This window comes from Micropterus salmoides, unplaced genomic scaffold, assembly GCF_014851395.1.
Source record: "Micropterus salmoides isolate LMB-PRFRI ecotype aquatic unplaced genomic scaffold, ASM1485139v1 Ms_hic_scaffold_9, whole genome shotgun sequence".
Classification (NCBI taxonomy): Eukaryota; Metazoa; Chordata; class Actinopteri; order Centrarchiformes; family Centrarchidae; genus Micropterus; species Micropterus salmoides.
Genome location: NW_024044681.1, coordinates 1,395,312 through 1,412,396, shown reverse-complemented (window position 1 = coordinate 1,412,396; position 17,085 = coordinate 1,395,312). Strand labels below are relative to the sequence as shown.

Genomic DNA, 17,085 nt, shown 5'->3' with positions numbered 1-17,085 from the left:
AAAAGCTACAGTTGCTTTGATTTTACATACAAAACATTAAAGAACTTTTAAAATATTAGATCTGCTCAGGTTGGAGTTCTGCGAAGCTTTGCAGGGATCCACAATAAGAAATGTTGTTGAAGTTGCAACAAAACTTACAGGATTTGTTTTCTTTATTACATTTTTTTATCAAGACAACTTAGGGTACAGCAAACAGAATCATGTGCATGTAAGATAAACAAAAAACCTTGGTGGCCTCAAAATGAGTAGTTTTATTGGACATTTTCAGAGCGTTTTGCTGCTAATGCTCAAATATAACTTTGGTAAGATTTTGAATGCAGGACTTTTTAAAGGAGTACTTCTTCCAAAACTGTAAATGAAACTGCCAGTAAGCGTTACAATATCAGCAAGGCGAATTTATTGCATTAAAATGTCAGAATAAATCCGTGGAAACAATTTCACATCAACTGAATCACCAAAATAAACTGTGTCATAAACAAAAACCTTATTGATTCAATTGTTTGTATTTATTTATTTATGGCTTTCATGTTGTTGTCATTAATTCATTTACTTGTTGATTTTGCTGCTGCTCTGTTCCCACAGACAGGTAGAGGCAGGCAGGCAGGCAGACAGACAGACTTGGAGGGTATATAACAGTGGGCTGACACACGGTTGTAGTGAGTAGGACTCACACTTTCACGCACACGCACTCTGGCTCTGCTGCTGCACGCGTGCAGCCTGGAAAGCGACCAAACTGCACACTTCAACTCCAACAACCTGGACTTTCTATCTGACTGTTTTATATTCTTTGTGCGCCGCTTTCAAGGCAGATTAGCTGGAGTTAATCTGAACCGTTTCCAGTGAGACTGCAGTGAGTAGAGACCAAAAACACATCCACGTCCAACACTGCAACTTTTGTGTTATTATTTCCAAGTGTGTGTCTTTCTGTTTGTTTTTGTTTTTTGCTGAACCTGAAGCGTTAAGCCTCCGGAGAGGACATGCCGGGGTTTGTGGTTTTGTTGGCCGTGTTTGCACTCCTCTCAGCCGGGTTAAGGAGTTCTGTGGCCGCGGTGGAGATGCAGAGCTCCGCCGTGCCAGCGGTGGAGAGGACAGCGGCGGCTGCGGGGAACAGCTCCGCGGTGGCCCGAGTGGAGAGCACCGGAGACGGGGACAGAGGAGCGGAGTGGGCCGGCTGCCCTGGCCGCTGTCGGTGCGATGTGGACGGGCTGCTGCACCGGGTGGACTGCTCGGACCTGGGGCTCCGGGAGATGCCGAGCAACCTGAGCGTCTTCACATCTTTCCTGTAAGTCAACACCCAGGGTTTATGTTTTAAATAGTTTCCCCAACATGTTGCTCTGAATCTGCACATAGCAAATGAGCAGCAACTCAGATTATGTGTGTGCGTGCAGGCGAGCATGCGTGGATGTTATGCAGTGGTGGGAACCGGAGCACCTGTTCCACTCTGCCCCTGTGTTTATGTCTCTCGCGCGTGTTCTGTTGTTCATATGTTGGTTAAAGCGGGGATTAGGTGATGGCCCAGCTCACTGCTGACTGTAGAAGACAGAGAGAAAGGTGAAAAGCTTACAAAAAGTAAGCAAAGGAACAGTTCCAGATGTTCCTGAAGAGCGTTTCTTCAGGAACGTCTGCAGGTTCTTAAAGAGGTTCCTGGAGCAATTTTTGGATTTTGAGAAGGTTTCAGGTGTCCTCCTTGAAGTAGTTTTAGTTGTTAACACAGAGGAGGCTAAACTGGTACTTAAATATGTTCCTAAAGATTTGGAGAAGTGTTCCCAAGGGTACTAGATGTGTCTGAAGAGCTGAACATAAGGTTTAAGTGTTCTTGAGGACGTTCTGTAGAAAATGTAGGCGTACAGGAGTTCTAAAATAGGTTTTAGGTGTCCTTGAGGTGATATCAGGTGTCCATAACAATGTTCCAGCCATACGTTCCAAAATCCCTTGAGCACTTTTTGAGGTTTGAGGGTTTGTTAAGAACATTTTAGAGGTCCTTATAGAGGTTCCTCAGAGTATGCTCAAGTGGTACTGGAGATTTCTTAAGCTTTTGAGAGGTTTCAGGTACCAATGTGACCTCTTCAAATTTTGAAGAGGTCCCATTGGTACTTAGGGAATTCAGGGTTACAAGGGTTCTTGAAGTTCTTAAAGAGTTTCCTAAAGCACTCGAAGAGGTTCCTCTGGTTCTTGAAGACGTTTCACAGAGTGTGCTCAGCCGGTCCTGTAAGAGATTCTTGGAGTTTTTGACAAGATCCGGAGGAAGAGATTTAAAAGTTTCTTTAGGAAGGTTTACATGTTCTTAAAGAGGTTCTTGGAGCATGTGAAGAGGTTCCAGGGTTTTTGAGAAGGTTTCAGGTGTCCTTGAATAGATTCTAGTGGTTCTTAAAGACGTTCCTCAGAGTATGCTCAAGTGGTACTGGAGATATCTTGAGCTTTTGAGAGGTTTCAGGTTTTTTTGAAGAGGTCCCATTGGTACTTGGGGAATTCAGGGTTACAGGGTTCTTAAGAAGTTCGAGTGGATCTGGAAGAGGGTCGAGGAGAAGTTCTTAAAGAGGTTCCTGGCGCAACGAAGAGGTTCCAGTGAATTCCAGTGTCCTCCTTGAAGTGGTGTTAGTGGTTAAAATTTTTGAAGATGTCCAATTAGTAGGCTACTTAGGATATTCAGGGATACACAGGTTCTCTAGAAGTTCGAGTGGCCTTCTTTAGAAAGATTACAAGTCTTTAAAGAGGTTCTAGGAGCACTGGGAGTGGTCCCTGAATACACTAAAGGGCTTCTTAAAGAAATTCTACAAATCTTTGAGGGCCTTCCAGATGTTCATGAGGAGCTGTAGTTACAGTTTTTCACAATTGCTAAGACACATTTCCTGAAACCTTCATCCATTTTCTCGAAACTTTCAACACAATTAAATTTAATTAAAATTTAAACCTAATCTATAAACTACATTCACAAAACCCCCGACTCTTCTGGCAACATCAAAGTATCGTCACAAAACCATATGATCTGTGCTCAAAATCAAACAATGCTTTCAACAACACTTTAGGCACTACATCAAAAAATTGCGAACACAGAGTCCAGGGCATGTAGTTACACAAAAAGGTTTTTTACATTTAGGAATAGAGCCCGACTGATATGAGATTTTTAAGTCTGATGCCGATTTCAATATTTGAGGATTTTAAAATCCGATAGTTGATATATCTGCCGATATTGTTTTTTTCCCCTTATGTTAAGAAACACATAACATAAACAAAGATTATCCCTAAAATGTTATGTTGAATAAAAATAAACTTTTTTTATTGTTGTAAATAGTACTTTGAACAAAAGTACAACAAAATATATCAATATTGTGATGAATAAGAGTCATAAAACTACAGAAAAATTTGAAAAATGTCTGTACTACTACTAGTAAACAGTGAATAGTGTATTGTGGGGGCCAGCAAAACAGAAAAAAAATAAAATAAAAATATATATATAAAGACTGTCTACAACAAGGGCCTGCAACTTTGAGATTTCACACTAACGTTTCACATTCAAAAGAAGAGGTAACGTTAGAGAACTTTGTTAGGCAGGAAGCCGTGTTAGATACTTGTACAGATCACGTTTATTTACAAGTCCGCTCTGGTTTAATTACTTCTGACACGCCGACTGTAACTAGAGACAAGCAGCGCGCAGATATATTTAGAATTCGTCAAACACTGTGGTTTAATCGCACAATAACAACGTTAGCGCCCCTCCACTGATAAACATGGCTTTGTCGATATGGCTAATTTAGCAACGGGTGCGTTAGCTGCTGTAACGTTACGTTTAATAATATTTAGAAGTAATGAACTAGGGAGAAATGAGAGGACCGTTCACTAGAAGTGACGTTAGCCTACCTGAACATGTTTAGGGTAGAGCGGGCTGATTTGAGCCTGTGGGGAAGTTGAGTCACCCCTTGTTTCTTGGCAGCCATAGACAAAATTGGTCATGTGACCACACATTTTTGAGGAGTCATCCCTTTTACTCACCTTGTGGTGGAGAGAGGCCCATAGAATAAGTTATAAGCACATTTAAGATAAAAAAAAAACAGTTTGTTGCCGTTCAAAGTGATTTTTAGATGTTCAAGGAGTCCTGATTCTTGTGTCTGAACAGTTACAGACAGGTTTGAGAAAATCTTACGCATGTGTTAGTGCTTTAGGAAGAACAGTATGAGTCTATACTGTTAGCATGACGTTACCCTCAAACAGCTGGATGACACAATTTTGTTAAAATGGCAGGACGGGTAATTTGAGGCAAAAGACCTGGGGGAAGTTGAGCCAGATATTTGACTGTAATTTTACATTTCATTCTTGTGCATCACGAAATGAATGTGACATTATGCATTTTAGACCAGAAACCATCATCAGGTCATGCTGCAATGTTTCACTATCTAAGTGCAACTGAATGTTGGGACCTGGCGTTTGCACGATGAAATCACATTGATGTCATTGATCCTCTCCCCTGGCTCAACTTACACCTCATATGGGGCAAGTTGAGCCAAGAGACCACTTTTTTTTGGAAAGCTATATTTTGAAAACAGTTCATTTTAGATCCAAATTGATTATTCCCAGAGATGCACCGCATCCTAAAATATATTTACATGTTTTAGTTGAAGACCTTCATGTCCTCACTTTAAATACACCTCAGGTAAAAACTGGCTCAACTCACCCCGCTCTCCCCTAAGGGTTTGCCAAAAGAGCGACAAATGGGTTTAGGCCGCTGAGCATTTGGTTCAGAGAATGGGGGTTTAGTGTTTTAGCAATTGTGAAAAACTGTAATATTTGAAGATTAGGGTTTTTCTAGAGGCTCCAGAGAATTACTGAAGAGGTTCTGGTGGTTCTTGTAGTGTTTCAGAGTCATCTTTGTAAAGGTTTTGTTTTGTTTTTGGTCCTAAAGGTACTTTGAGGGGGCTCCAGTTCTTGAGTGGAGTTTTCTTGCAGAGGTCACAGAGATACTACAGGAAGTTCCAACAAGTCTTGAGAGATTTTAGGGTCACTGTGAAGGTTTCAAGAATCTTTTAGTGGTTCTCAAAGTGGGGTCCTTGAGTGGGACTCCAGGGTGGTCCCCAGCAGGAATCCTTTGTTTTTACTGTAACTCCATCCCTAAGAAGCACGATGAAAGAATATATGGCTGTTTTTGTCGTGGGTTTCATAAAGTTTCTGTAATGTCACATCTAAAAGTAAATATCCTGTTAGACGAGGGACGCTGTGACAAAATCAAATGGGGGTCCGTGGTCTAATTTGTGTCAGCTTAGGGGCCCTTGACGTCAGAAACTTTGAGAACCATGGCTTTAGAAGATTTCAAGTGTTCCTGAAGAGATTCAAGGAGTTTTGAGGAGGAGTGAAGAGGTTTCAGGGATTCTTTGAAGAGGTCCCAAAGGTACCTGGACGGGTTCCAAAAGCTCGAGGAGGTCCTAGTGTACTCATGGTACATGGACAGGTCGTTGGAGCTTCAGAGAAGTTCAAGGTGTTTCTGTGAACGGTTCCAGGCTGTCTTTGAGAAGAGAAGATTGGGCTGCTTTAAGCTAGTGCATCGAGGGGTGATGGGCTTCCTCTGCCTGATTATTTTAACGATTTTAAGTCTGTTCTCCGTCAGGAAGCAATGACCTCTGACCTCTGAGTAGGTCGTGTTGTGCAGTTTGGCAGTGGCGAGTTGGTTAGCGGTGATCACACAGGAATAAACACCCGGGCACACCTTGTCGACTTTAAATATTAGAGGTGGAACTCAACAAATGATGAAAACAGAGTTGATTAAAGTGTTTAAGTGTGTAAAGTGTAAAGTGTTTATTAAATAAATCACAATTCAGCTGTTTATCATTTGCCTGCAGATTGAGTCGTTCCTAAAGCCGAAACGAAGTCTGCAAACGCAGCTTCTTTTTAATCCTTCATGTCTTTGTAAGATCAGTTTAAGTTTTAATGACTACATTTCTGTGAGCTCTACCCATTAGCACACAGGGCTGCTCCACTGCATGCTCACCAGAAAAGATTAAAGTTTGTGATTTGTATTTAAAAAATGCTAAACACTTCTGTTTGGTCCTTTTTTAACCAAAGTGTCAAGTGAAGTTTCAGTGTTTCCACTTGATTGTGAACTCTTGTTAAAGCGAAACACTAAAACTAATTCAAATCCATTTCACCTCACAGCAGGTGACCAGCCTCGATACCAGACATGTTTCAGCTCTGGCAAAACCATTACGTCACTTTGTGTGTGTGTGTGTGTGTGGAAAGAAAACCTGCCCGTCTTGGCTGTGGTCTAAAAGCAGCACAATGTCCAGGATTTAAATTTCACTCTCATTAAAGAAAACCTTCTTCTATTCAGAATAGCCGAGTGTGTGTGTGTGTGTGTGTGTGTGTGTGTGTGTGTGTGTGTGTGTGTGTGTTAATGAAAGCACTTGCCTTACAGTTTGTCTAAGACAGGCAGATGGACGCACACACACAGCGAGAGTCGATCAAAGGTTCTTTGTGTATTTATTAAAGCTTTAATCAGGAATAGAATCCAACAAAACATAAAGGGGTTTCTGTGTATTCATGTGTATTTGTGTGTGTGTGTGTGTGTGTGTGATGGTCACCAGTATCCCAGACTCCACTGCAAACTGGTCACCTTTGCATGATGCATTCAGGTGGTTTTGCAGGAAATGAGCCATGTGACCAGTTGGTATCGGCAGGTGTTTGTGTTCAGGTGCACGTCATTGGCGGAAACAGTATTCAAATCATTTACTTCGGTAAAAGTAGTAATAGCACACTATTAAAATACTCTAACTAAAGTAAAACTTGCATTTAAGTGTGAAAGTACTGGCAACACAAATGTAATTAAAGTATCAGAAGTAAAAGTACTCACTGGGCAGAAGGAACCATTCCAGTGTGATATTTTAGAGCATTATTAAACGGTAATTTCTGTATTTCTAACACTATTCTCACATATGTTGGTGTGCAAATGATTAGTAGGTGCAAAAAGTTTTGAATCTGTGCAGTAGATGCTTCAGCCGGTAGCTGAATCTTCTGCAACGTATTCCTGGCGTCCACAGAAAGAACTTCTTGCTGCCAGCGACAGGCTCAGACTGTTACTCCAGGTGTCTCACAGCATCATGGAAAGGATCCCTACGACGGACTCCCGGTGACCCCCTTTGTTTTTAACGGGAAGTCTCGCTCAAGGACAGTTCTCACTCTGAAATGTTGTGAGAGGCGAGTTGTTGAAGGAAGACGATGGTGGAAACGTGAGTCGGAGTTGGAGAGAGGGGTTTGTCGTGTTAGAGTCACCTCTACGTATACAACAAACTCCTGTGTCCAACATAAGTTTCCACCGGCGTCTTCCTGCAACTCTTACATTGCACATGTCGCTTTAGTCATCTGAAGTGCACAATTATACTGTAAATCACTTTCACGAATCAGCCCCCTAAATGTAGTCTCCCATCATGTTGCCTGGAACAGCTTTGTCGCAGTGGTTCTGGACTTCCTGGGCAATCACAAGGCTGAAAACTATGTGGAGCTGGTTGAAACTTTGGTGAAGAACTACAGCATAATAGGCTGTAGGATTTCTCTTAAAGTCTCTATCCTTGATGCTCATTTTGATAAATTCAAGAAGAACATGGGCGCTTACTCTACCCTACTTTAAAACTTATTTTGCCACTCTTGCAGGAATGAAGTGCTTTGCAAAATCCAGTGAGGCGTTTTGAGATCGGCTCAAAACTACGACAGTTACAAAATAAAATGTCTCCAGCTGGAGTCATAAATATGTCTTACTTACACAAACCGATCTACTTTTAAATTTCCTATTGCTGCACGTCAGAAAACTGTTGCTCCAAGTTTTTTACTGCAGCACATGCTGATGGTGCTTTCACCATATTTTTACAACAATTAGCTGCATTTTACTTTACCTAGTTCACAGAGCTTAGCTCATATTAAATCACCAAAAACGAACTATAATGACCTCCATCTGAGACAAATAAATAAATAAAATGAAACTCAAAGGAAAAATTAATATAACTTATGAATAAATTATTATTTCTGACTTTATGTGAACGAAAAGAAAGAAATTCTCCCGTTTCCTTATTGGATATAGGTAAATTTCACAATATCCTGGTCACAAAAGCAACGTTTGTGGTGAATTTGAGGCGTAAGCAATTAGGAAATAACACTTACTACCCAGGAAAATTTCTCTGTAAACAGACTGATGCCTTGAGAACTTTTAACAGAAAATGAGACAGTAACTGATCTCAGACCGATGGACAGACATCAGGGAGAGTCAGTTTACAAACGCCTTCTGTCTGTCTGTCTGTTTGACCTCCGTCACTCTGAATACTGCCATCTGTCAATGCCTTTTTGTGTGTGTGTGCGTACACTAGCTGCATGCCTAAGCAGAGCTGTCTGAGGTCTGAATGGGCCTGTAAGTCTCTATTCTACCTCTGACTGACAGCAGGAGCACAGGAATGCATTTAGCCTCACTGTGATGAATGAACCGATGTGCATATGAAGGATTTTATGGCCCCGCCCCTTTTGGCAGCCATATTGTACTTCCTGAGCTACGTCAACAACTTATCTGATTGTTTCATTCCCTCGTTCTCCTCAAGTCATCTGTTTACACTTAACTATCTGTATGAACTGTTTAGTAGAGAATTGTTTTTTGATATTTTATGATAGACAGACAGATAAACCCGTTATTGTTTAGCTGACCTCTCTCACGACCTCAGAGGAAGACAGGTAGACTGTTAACCTGTGCAGGATAAAGCCTCATTACAGAAACAGTTCCTAACTGCTTGTCCTGTCTTAACTTAAGTTTCAAAGATCCTCCTATTAAGGAAGCAATTCCTAACCTCGTGGCTGTGTCCTGTCCTATCTCAGTCTTATCTTAAGAATCCTACCTAGAGCTGTAAACTGGATTCTTGTATCGGCACTCGTCCCATCAGGCCTGTATCTGTGTTCACAATGTACACAAGATTGTATTCAGCTGCGATAATGGACATGAAAAGACAAAGGGTAAATTCTAGCTTCGAGAGATTAGGTCGAAATTATTATATAAAGATTTGAACGGATGTGGTACATCCATCTAATTCAAATTGAGTCGTCTTGGGAGTCGATGTATAGCCATTAATACACGGTCCAGGAAATTTAAAGCATCGTCACAAACTTTGAGTGGCCTTTCATTCATAATAAATCATTTAATTGACTTTATTTATATTTCTTTATTATTATTTATCTTCATTGCTGTAAATGTGCCCGTGTTAGCCAGCTGGCTTATTTTTTTAACTGCAGTCCTTTGGCGAGATGTTTTGAAACCGTTAAAGTGATAAAAATAAACAGAACAAAGACATCAAAACGCCTTAAAGATTCCAGCTAAACAAGAATTCTCAAGACAGAACATAAAGCCATGCAGAGCAGCATCAGCTCGATAATACAATAACAAACACCATTTCAGCACAGAGCAGCAGCAGCAGTGTTCATGTTGCTCCCCATATTCACTGTAATTGCCATACAAGCCTCACAAAAGCGGTGCTGCCATTTATAGCGGTTATTTTTAATTTAGGAAGAGGCGTATGCTAGTGGTTCTCAAACTGGGGGTGGGGGGGCAGTTAGTCAGAGCTGGTTAATGTTGCTCGGGAAAGGAAGTTTGGGGTCCCCTGTTGGATCTGCTGCCCCCGTGACCCGACCCTGGATAAGCGATTTAAAGCCTCATTTATACATCTGCGTTGAATCTACGCTGTAGCTGGACGTGCACCTTCCAAAAAATTTAACTACACGTCGCAACAACACGGACTAAATGTAAAGTGCATTACAAATAAAATGTATTATTATTATTACAACCCCCTCGAAATGACTAGCGTTTCACCATCAGCATTTGATCCATTCGGTCGATAACATTTGTAACTTTTAGAATATCTTTTACCCTCATTCAAGTCAGGGAAGGCCTAAAGGCCCATTTATACTCCTGCCATGCATTTATACTTGTGTGTAGGTGCGTCCGTCATTCTGCAATTACACCCCCAAACGCTAGTCAGCAGTAGCGCTGCAGCGTCCACCGTGTTGACTTTTGCCCTGCGAGCAGGCTAACTGCCCGGCGACCAACTATCGTTTTGGTGGTGTGACTGCAGAACAATGCAGACACCAGTGCACAAGTGTAAATGTGTAGCTTACATCCTAGGCTCAACGCAGAAGTATATATCAAGCTGAAGATGGGTGGATGGAAAATTAAATACACTTTTGCTGGGGTGGAGGGGTGTGAAAGAAAAACTTTTGAGAACCACTGGCCTATGCCATCCTCGGTTAGGAAATTCTTCAGTTCTGTAATAACTAAATTCTTATTCTTAGATAATATATTTTCCTTAGATGCAGTTAGGAAACATGTTTATGGAACAACACAAACACTTAATGTTGTCCTGGGATAAGAAACAAGTTTCTGTGATGAAGTCCCTGGTGTCTGAGAGTGAGAGAGCGTTAAGCTTTAGTCAAGGTTCAGATGAGCTCATGTCATCAAGAGGTGCCACCATAAACACACACTGAGTTCAAACACCACAGACAGGTAAACAGACTACCTGTCTTCCTGTGAGGCCATGAGAGAGGTCAGACAGACAGATATTGTAGAGATGCAGAATGGATGCTGCTTTCCTTGAGATAGTAATGTGTGAATAATAATATTATTATTTTAATGCCGGTCATCGTGTGATTACAACAAGATTTTTCCCAAGAAAATAAATCTTTTTTTGTACTGAAAGTAAGATTTTGAATGCAGGACTTTTACTTGTAATGGAGTATTTTTAGTGTAATGCAGCCAGTGGTTTCAGACAGTGTGCAGGTGTACAGTACAGGTGACCGTAAGAACCGCAGCAATGCTTCAAAGACGACTGCAAGCAAAGATGGATGTAAACCAGGCAAGTTTCAAACTTTTGGGAAAAACCTGCCTTGCAAATGTTATAATAAATGAAATGCATTCAGCACGTTTGTTAGACCTCAAGGAAACAACTCATGTGTGAGAAAAACTGAATGTAAACAAAAACAAGGAAACTCCACAGGGCACCTTTTTAAGGTTTGTTATTGACCACAAAGTCATGTTTTTAAAAACACCTTTAGATACGGATCCAGGAAGATATTAACATAATTAAATCTCACAGTTCCCCTCCACTCAGCACTTTCTTTAGAAGACTCTCTACAGTTTCAGGCTGCCAGTAGAGACTGTTTGTATCTTCAGATCCCTACAGAGCCGTTGTTTATGCTGTTGGTATCTTTTTCTTTGGGACGAGGCAGCACAGACTGACAGGACGGATCAGGGAATAAACCCCCTGCCTTCACTCGCCCCGGGGGGCCCCCGCTGACCCGCCCCGAAGCACTGAAATAAAGACGAAAAGAAAGAGTGAAAGAGGACAAAACCAGAGAGAGGCCTCGCTGTCACACTACGCCTCCCAACTACACAACTCTCTTTTCTTTCTTTCGGCAGAGTTTGTCTTTCTGCGGGCCGCTGCCATTTGAATAATCGTCTGATATCCATCAGTTTGAGCCTGAGGAGACGGAAAAAAGACAGGACACACACAAAGCTACATCTAACTTATTACCAAGAGGGGAAAAACACTCAACGTGGCTAATGAATTCGTCTTTTCTTTCATCCGTCTTGTTCTTCGTGCCTCTTTTTCTCCTGAGTCCACATAAAAAAACAAAGATCAGCTAAAGATCTGAACTTGTACAATAACACGGTTCCTTATTGTGGATCTGCAACTCAAACTGTGACTGGCTCAGGATCAGTGTAATACTTTGACTTATACTGGGAGAGGTCTAATGATAAAAAGGTTGTTTGGTGATTTCAACTTAAAGCAACCGAACTATGTTTTTAATATCAAATACTCAATGAATCTAAAAGAAATATAATTTTTTTCGATTCCAATTTTGAAAATATTCTCTTACATTTTTTTACTTATATCATGACTTTAATCTTTAAAATATTCAGACAAAATATTTGTCGAAATGTTATGACTTTATCTTCTGAATATTTTGACTTTGTCATAAAAATTTTACAACTTTTTACTTTATTCATGAAATATTATAACTTTTTCTCAAAATAAAACTTTTTCTTGTTATATTGACTTTATTTTCAGAATATTAGAACTTTATACTTAAATATTACAACTTTTGACTTAATACTCAAAATATCACAACTTTATTTTCAGATATTAGAACTTTGTACTAAAAATATTTCAACTTTTCTGAACCTTACTTTTTTTGTTGAATATTACACCTTTGTTGTTTACATTTGTGACTTTATTCTCAATATATTAAATATATATTGACTATAAAATATAAAATAAAGTATAAAATATATTAAGTGTGTTTTGAATTGAGTTAATTCTCAAAATATCAGGTTTCTCAGGTATGATGGAGTATTAGTGACTTTGTTTCAATTACTTGTTAAATGTTGATTCATACGCTCACTGTGTAACTGAAATATGTTCCCTAAAAAAACGACAGATGTACACAGCTCACTGAACAAGTGATGAAAAACATAATAGAAACCCTGACGAGTATATTCACATTGCAACTGGAATTCGGTTTATCAGATAAATCCAGCTGTTTCAAAATAAAAGCTCTGGTGTTAGAAAGCAGTGAAAGTCGGTGCAGAATAATCTCAGCATCAAACTGCTGTTGTTCATACAGTATGAGGTCATATGACAGCATAGGTTGTAACAAGCAGGGTAATCAGGGCTACGTATTTCCTTATTGTTAAATTTCTACCATCACCATCGTCATCCTGATCATTACATTGTTCTCTGAATTTAGTAATGTCCCTCATCTCAGGGCCGAAGGAAATCAAAACACACAGCACACAATCAACCATAAGTCTGTGGTGGTGGAATAAAGTAGAATTCAGTCCCATTTTAGACTCAGTTATTAAATTTAAGAAAACAGACCAAGTGCAATAATGATAAATTCATTAATTGAGTAGTGTATCATTAATTAATTAACTTGAAACATTTTTGATAATCAATAATTGGTAAAGCCAACTGGAGATGACGTTGATCTAATTCAGTTAAAATGGTAAATAAAAAATTGTAATATTGGCTACATATGATTTTAACAGTAGTTAACGGGTCACAAAGCTGCCATAACATTAACTATGCTAAGCTACCTATAATCTAATAGCAGCTTGGACTCAAAGCTAATGTAACAGTAGACGGACAGTGAGCCAACATCAGCTAACAGGGCAAAAATAACGTAACATTAGCTATGCTAAGCTACCTATGATCTAACATCAGCAAGACTTCCAATAATTCAACATTAGCTAACAGGGCACAGATAATGTAACTGTAGTATTGGCAGGTCTAAGCAATCGGTCAACCGACATCAGCTACCAGGGCCAAGCTGTGCTAAGCTACCAGTGATTCAACAGTCGCAAACAGGGCTAACAAGGCACAAAGCTAACGTAACAGTAGAGAGGCAAAACTACCTTTGATTCACGTCAGCTAAAAGGATATGAAGCTAAAGTAACATACAAGTGGCAAAATGAATGGCATTCCAACTTCAGCTAACAGAGAACAAAGAGTACAATGCTATGCTAAGCTACCAGTGATTCAACACCAGCTAACAGAGAACACATGCTAAATTACCAGTGATTCAACGTTAGCTAACAGGGCACAGAACTAACGTAACATTAGCAGTGCTACGCTACAGGCAATCCAACTTCAGCTAACAGAGATCAAAGAGTACAGTGCTATGCTAAATTACAAGTATATAAACTTTTGCTAACTGGGCAAAAAGCTAATGTTACACTAGCGGGGCTAAGCTAAAGGCATTCCTTCAGCTAATAGGACTCAAAGCTACACTTAGCTAACTGAGATTCAAAACAAGTTAGCAGGGCTATTTGCAAATTTAGCTGCCTGTCATTTCACATTAGAGGGTAAGCAGTTAGCAAGACAATCCGCAAGATTGTTAAATTGTCTTAACTTGGTAGAAAGTTTAATAAAATTCAAAAAAAAAGTTTTTCCATGCAGGTTTGCATCTAATAAACCTTTTAAAACTTATTTATGGCTTCAGATTATTCTCTCTCTGTAAATTATGTTGAAAATAATGAACAAACACACACAGTCTTATGTGTAAATATAAAGTTTTTTTGTGCTAACTGTTTAGGTTAAGATATGCGACCACATGTAGAGAACATTTCAGTCTGAGTAATGAACAACTCCACTGTCTGAAAACACACACTCACATATACTGTATATAAATATATATTGTGAGTGAGTTAGCTAATGAATGAAGTCAATGAAATCTGCTTTCAAGCACAGTAATACAAATCTGCGTGTGTGTGTGTGTGTGTGTGTGTTAAAGTAGTAAAAGCCAATCAGCCGTAACACTGTTAGTCTGGTCAGAGTGAAGGAACGTTCTGCTGAAATAAGTCCAAACAAACCTTGTCTCTGTGTGGACTACCTGTCGACAATGTTGTAAAGCTACACACACATATATTAACAGGCTTTATGGAGTGTTGAGAAAGTTCCTTAACAGCCGGTATATTCAACCTGCAGACACGCCCTCAGTGTGTGAGAGAGACAGAGACAGTCTGTTTCCTTTCAGACCTGAGCCCTCCTGAGTGGAAAGACGCTACCTGCCGATAGTTATCAGTCAACACAAAGAGCAGAAAATAGACGGAGTCAGATAAGGAAAGAAAAGATAGGAGGAACAACGCCAGGGCTGCGCACTGACACACACACACACACACCAAATTATGTCCCTGTTGCTCTGAGCCAGTCAGAAAACACTGATGTCACCTTGTTTTGACTTATTCTAGTGCTGGAAAGTAAAATTTCCACTGCGTTGTACTTGCACTCCACACAATTGTTATTTTTGTAAATGGAATCTGGTTCGCTTTGATGAGAGCGATATAGCGACTGTTTCTGGTTAAACTATTAAAAACTTACTCTTTAAAAAAGGTCTCTCTCTGTAGTGATCCTTTCCATAATGTTGTCAGACACTTATAATAACAATCTGAACTTGTCAGTGGCAAAAACAAGCACTTTAGTGGACGTACTTTGACGAGGCACAAGGATTAAGTTGCAGCCCTGTTTTGCTACTGTGGATTGCAGAGTGCTCGCTCAATACTGGACCAATTTTAAAGTACTAAGACATTAGTCACGGGGATGTTTGGTTTTAGCTACAGCAGCAGCACAACAAATAGTCAGAATACCTTTTGTAGAGACTGATAAATGGACCTTTTTGACATAGTATGTGCCTTTGTGGTGTTGGATATGGATAGACAGCTGTGGACTAGCCACTTCTTTTAATCCTTAGCCGCAGAGGTTGATTATTATACAGTTTATTACAACCCATGTTTAAATGTTCAGTGTGTAAGTTTTAGTGCCATCTAGCGGTTAAAGTAGCGAATTGCAAGCAGCAGCTCACAGTGCATTCATGTGCTCCTCGGATAGTCCCATTTCCCATGTTGTTAAGTCGTTCTTCAGACTTCAGTGTGTGTTCACGTGCAAGGAATCTCGGAATGTGGAATCAACATGGACGCTACTACAAAGATGTGTTTTGTGGATTATCATTATCAGAGCTAATATGGGTTGGCGATGGAGCAGTGGAGAAGACACATGTCTTTGTTGTGAGAGATCTGGGTTCGATTCCCACCACAACAACTAATGTGTCCCTGACGCTGGTCAGCTAAATGAGTAATTGTTATTATTTAATTATTTATGAACAATACGCAGACATCTAGTTCACTCTACATAGACAGCAAACTAACCGTTATAACCATATTACAAATTACATGTGTGCTAAATATGTATGTATGTCATTTTGCATGAATCAAAGTTCTGTATACTTCTTTATGTCCCATGTACAGGAGAAGCTACAGTGTCCGACACACTCTGTCGGCTCTTGTGCTAAATAACACGTGCGGTCCTCAATTTTTCCAAATTTCACTTCTTTTCTTACTTCTAAAAAAACAGACGACTACTACTACTGCTACTACTAACGTTACTTGTTGTTCTTCTTCTTATATGTATTATTTCACGTCGCTTAACTGGTACTTGCCAATGCTTCTGTTTTTGTGGTTTTGGGCCACTTAACAATCAACCTATTTTGTCGTCTAGGTATGAGGACGTGTTGGTAAGTAAATGTTTGAATGCAGGATTTTTAATTGTATTGAGTATTTCTACAGTGTGAGATTACTTCTTCTACTTAAATTGTCTATAAAGATTCTCAGTCATCCAGGTCATAGTTATCCAAGCCTCTTGGATGAGAGACTAAAAGTTTCTTCAACCAAGTCCAGTTGCCCTTGTTTTTAACCCAACTTGGATACTTATACACTGCTGCAAAAGGAGGAATGACAGAATAACACCGTCTGAGTCATTCATTCATTATTTTATTTTCTTGCTTTCCATCTCTTTCCAGTAACTTCCACTCCCGTCGTGTTTCTCACTCAGTTGTGTGTTGACTTGTTCCTTTCACGGGCTCTTTGAAGGCATCATGAGGTCGTGTTTGTGTGATCCTACCGGAGTTCTGAGTGGATGCTTTGTCAAACCAAATGTTTTCATATGTGAAATGTGTGTTGAATGGTCTCTTTGAACATACCAGACTCTCTGTGGCTGTTTTTATGAACTTTGTCTTTTTAATAATTATCTTGAATGATTTTTTTTTGGTTGTGCTAAAACAAAAATGCTACTATAAAATTTTTCACCCCCAAATGTTTAAATATTTATATGTATGTTTAGTCTGTTTATCTATTTATTTGTCACTTTATTTACTTCATACAAACATTGAATGTTTAAACCACATCCTGGATAAAAGAAGCGGACGTAGCCACCGTGATGTCACCCGTTCGTTTGTGGATTACCATTTTGCCCGTTGCCATGTTGATTTTTTGGAACCAGACATGACTATATTTGGACGAGTGGGTGGAACTAGCTAGCATCTGTAATTCACCTAAGCTGTGATTTTAACCAGGATGCTAATTTTGGCTAACGACAAACAGGCTTAAAACAAAATGTTTTTACCAGAAATATGAACAGCTGACTCCTAATAAACTTTTTCAGCTGCACTGGTTTAATGTACACAGAGCACAAGAAAGCCCCGCCCTAAAGCCTCCCCTGCTTTCTGGTCTCTGTTCCTCTAAATGGG

The 17,085-nt window shown here is 39.8% G+C and overlaps 1 protein-coding gene across 2 annotated transcripts in view; it reads left to right on the top strand.

Annotated features, from left to right (window-relative positions):
• Window positions 1–668: 668 nt before the first annotated feature.
• LOC119896042 (leucine-rich repeat-containing G-protein coupled receptor 5-like) overlaps window positions 669–17,085 on the top strand; it is a 53,396-nt gene continuing 36,979 nt past the window's right edge. The window contains exons 1-2 of one of the 2 annotated variants that reach the window (XM_038709515.1): window positions 669–850; window positions 957–1,282. In XM_038709515.1, the coding sequence (XP_038565443.1) occupies window positions 978–1,282 (305 nt within the window). In that variant the 5' untranslated portion in view covers window positions 669–850; window positions 957–977. Of the gene's footprint in view, window positions 1,283–17,085 lie in introns of both variants that reach the window. The other variant, XM_038709516.1, reaches the window with a different exon arrangement.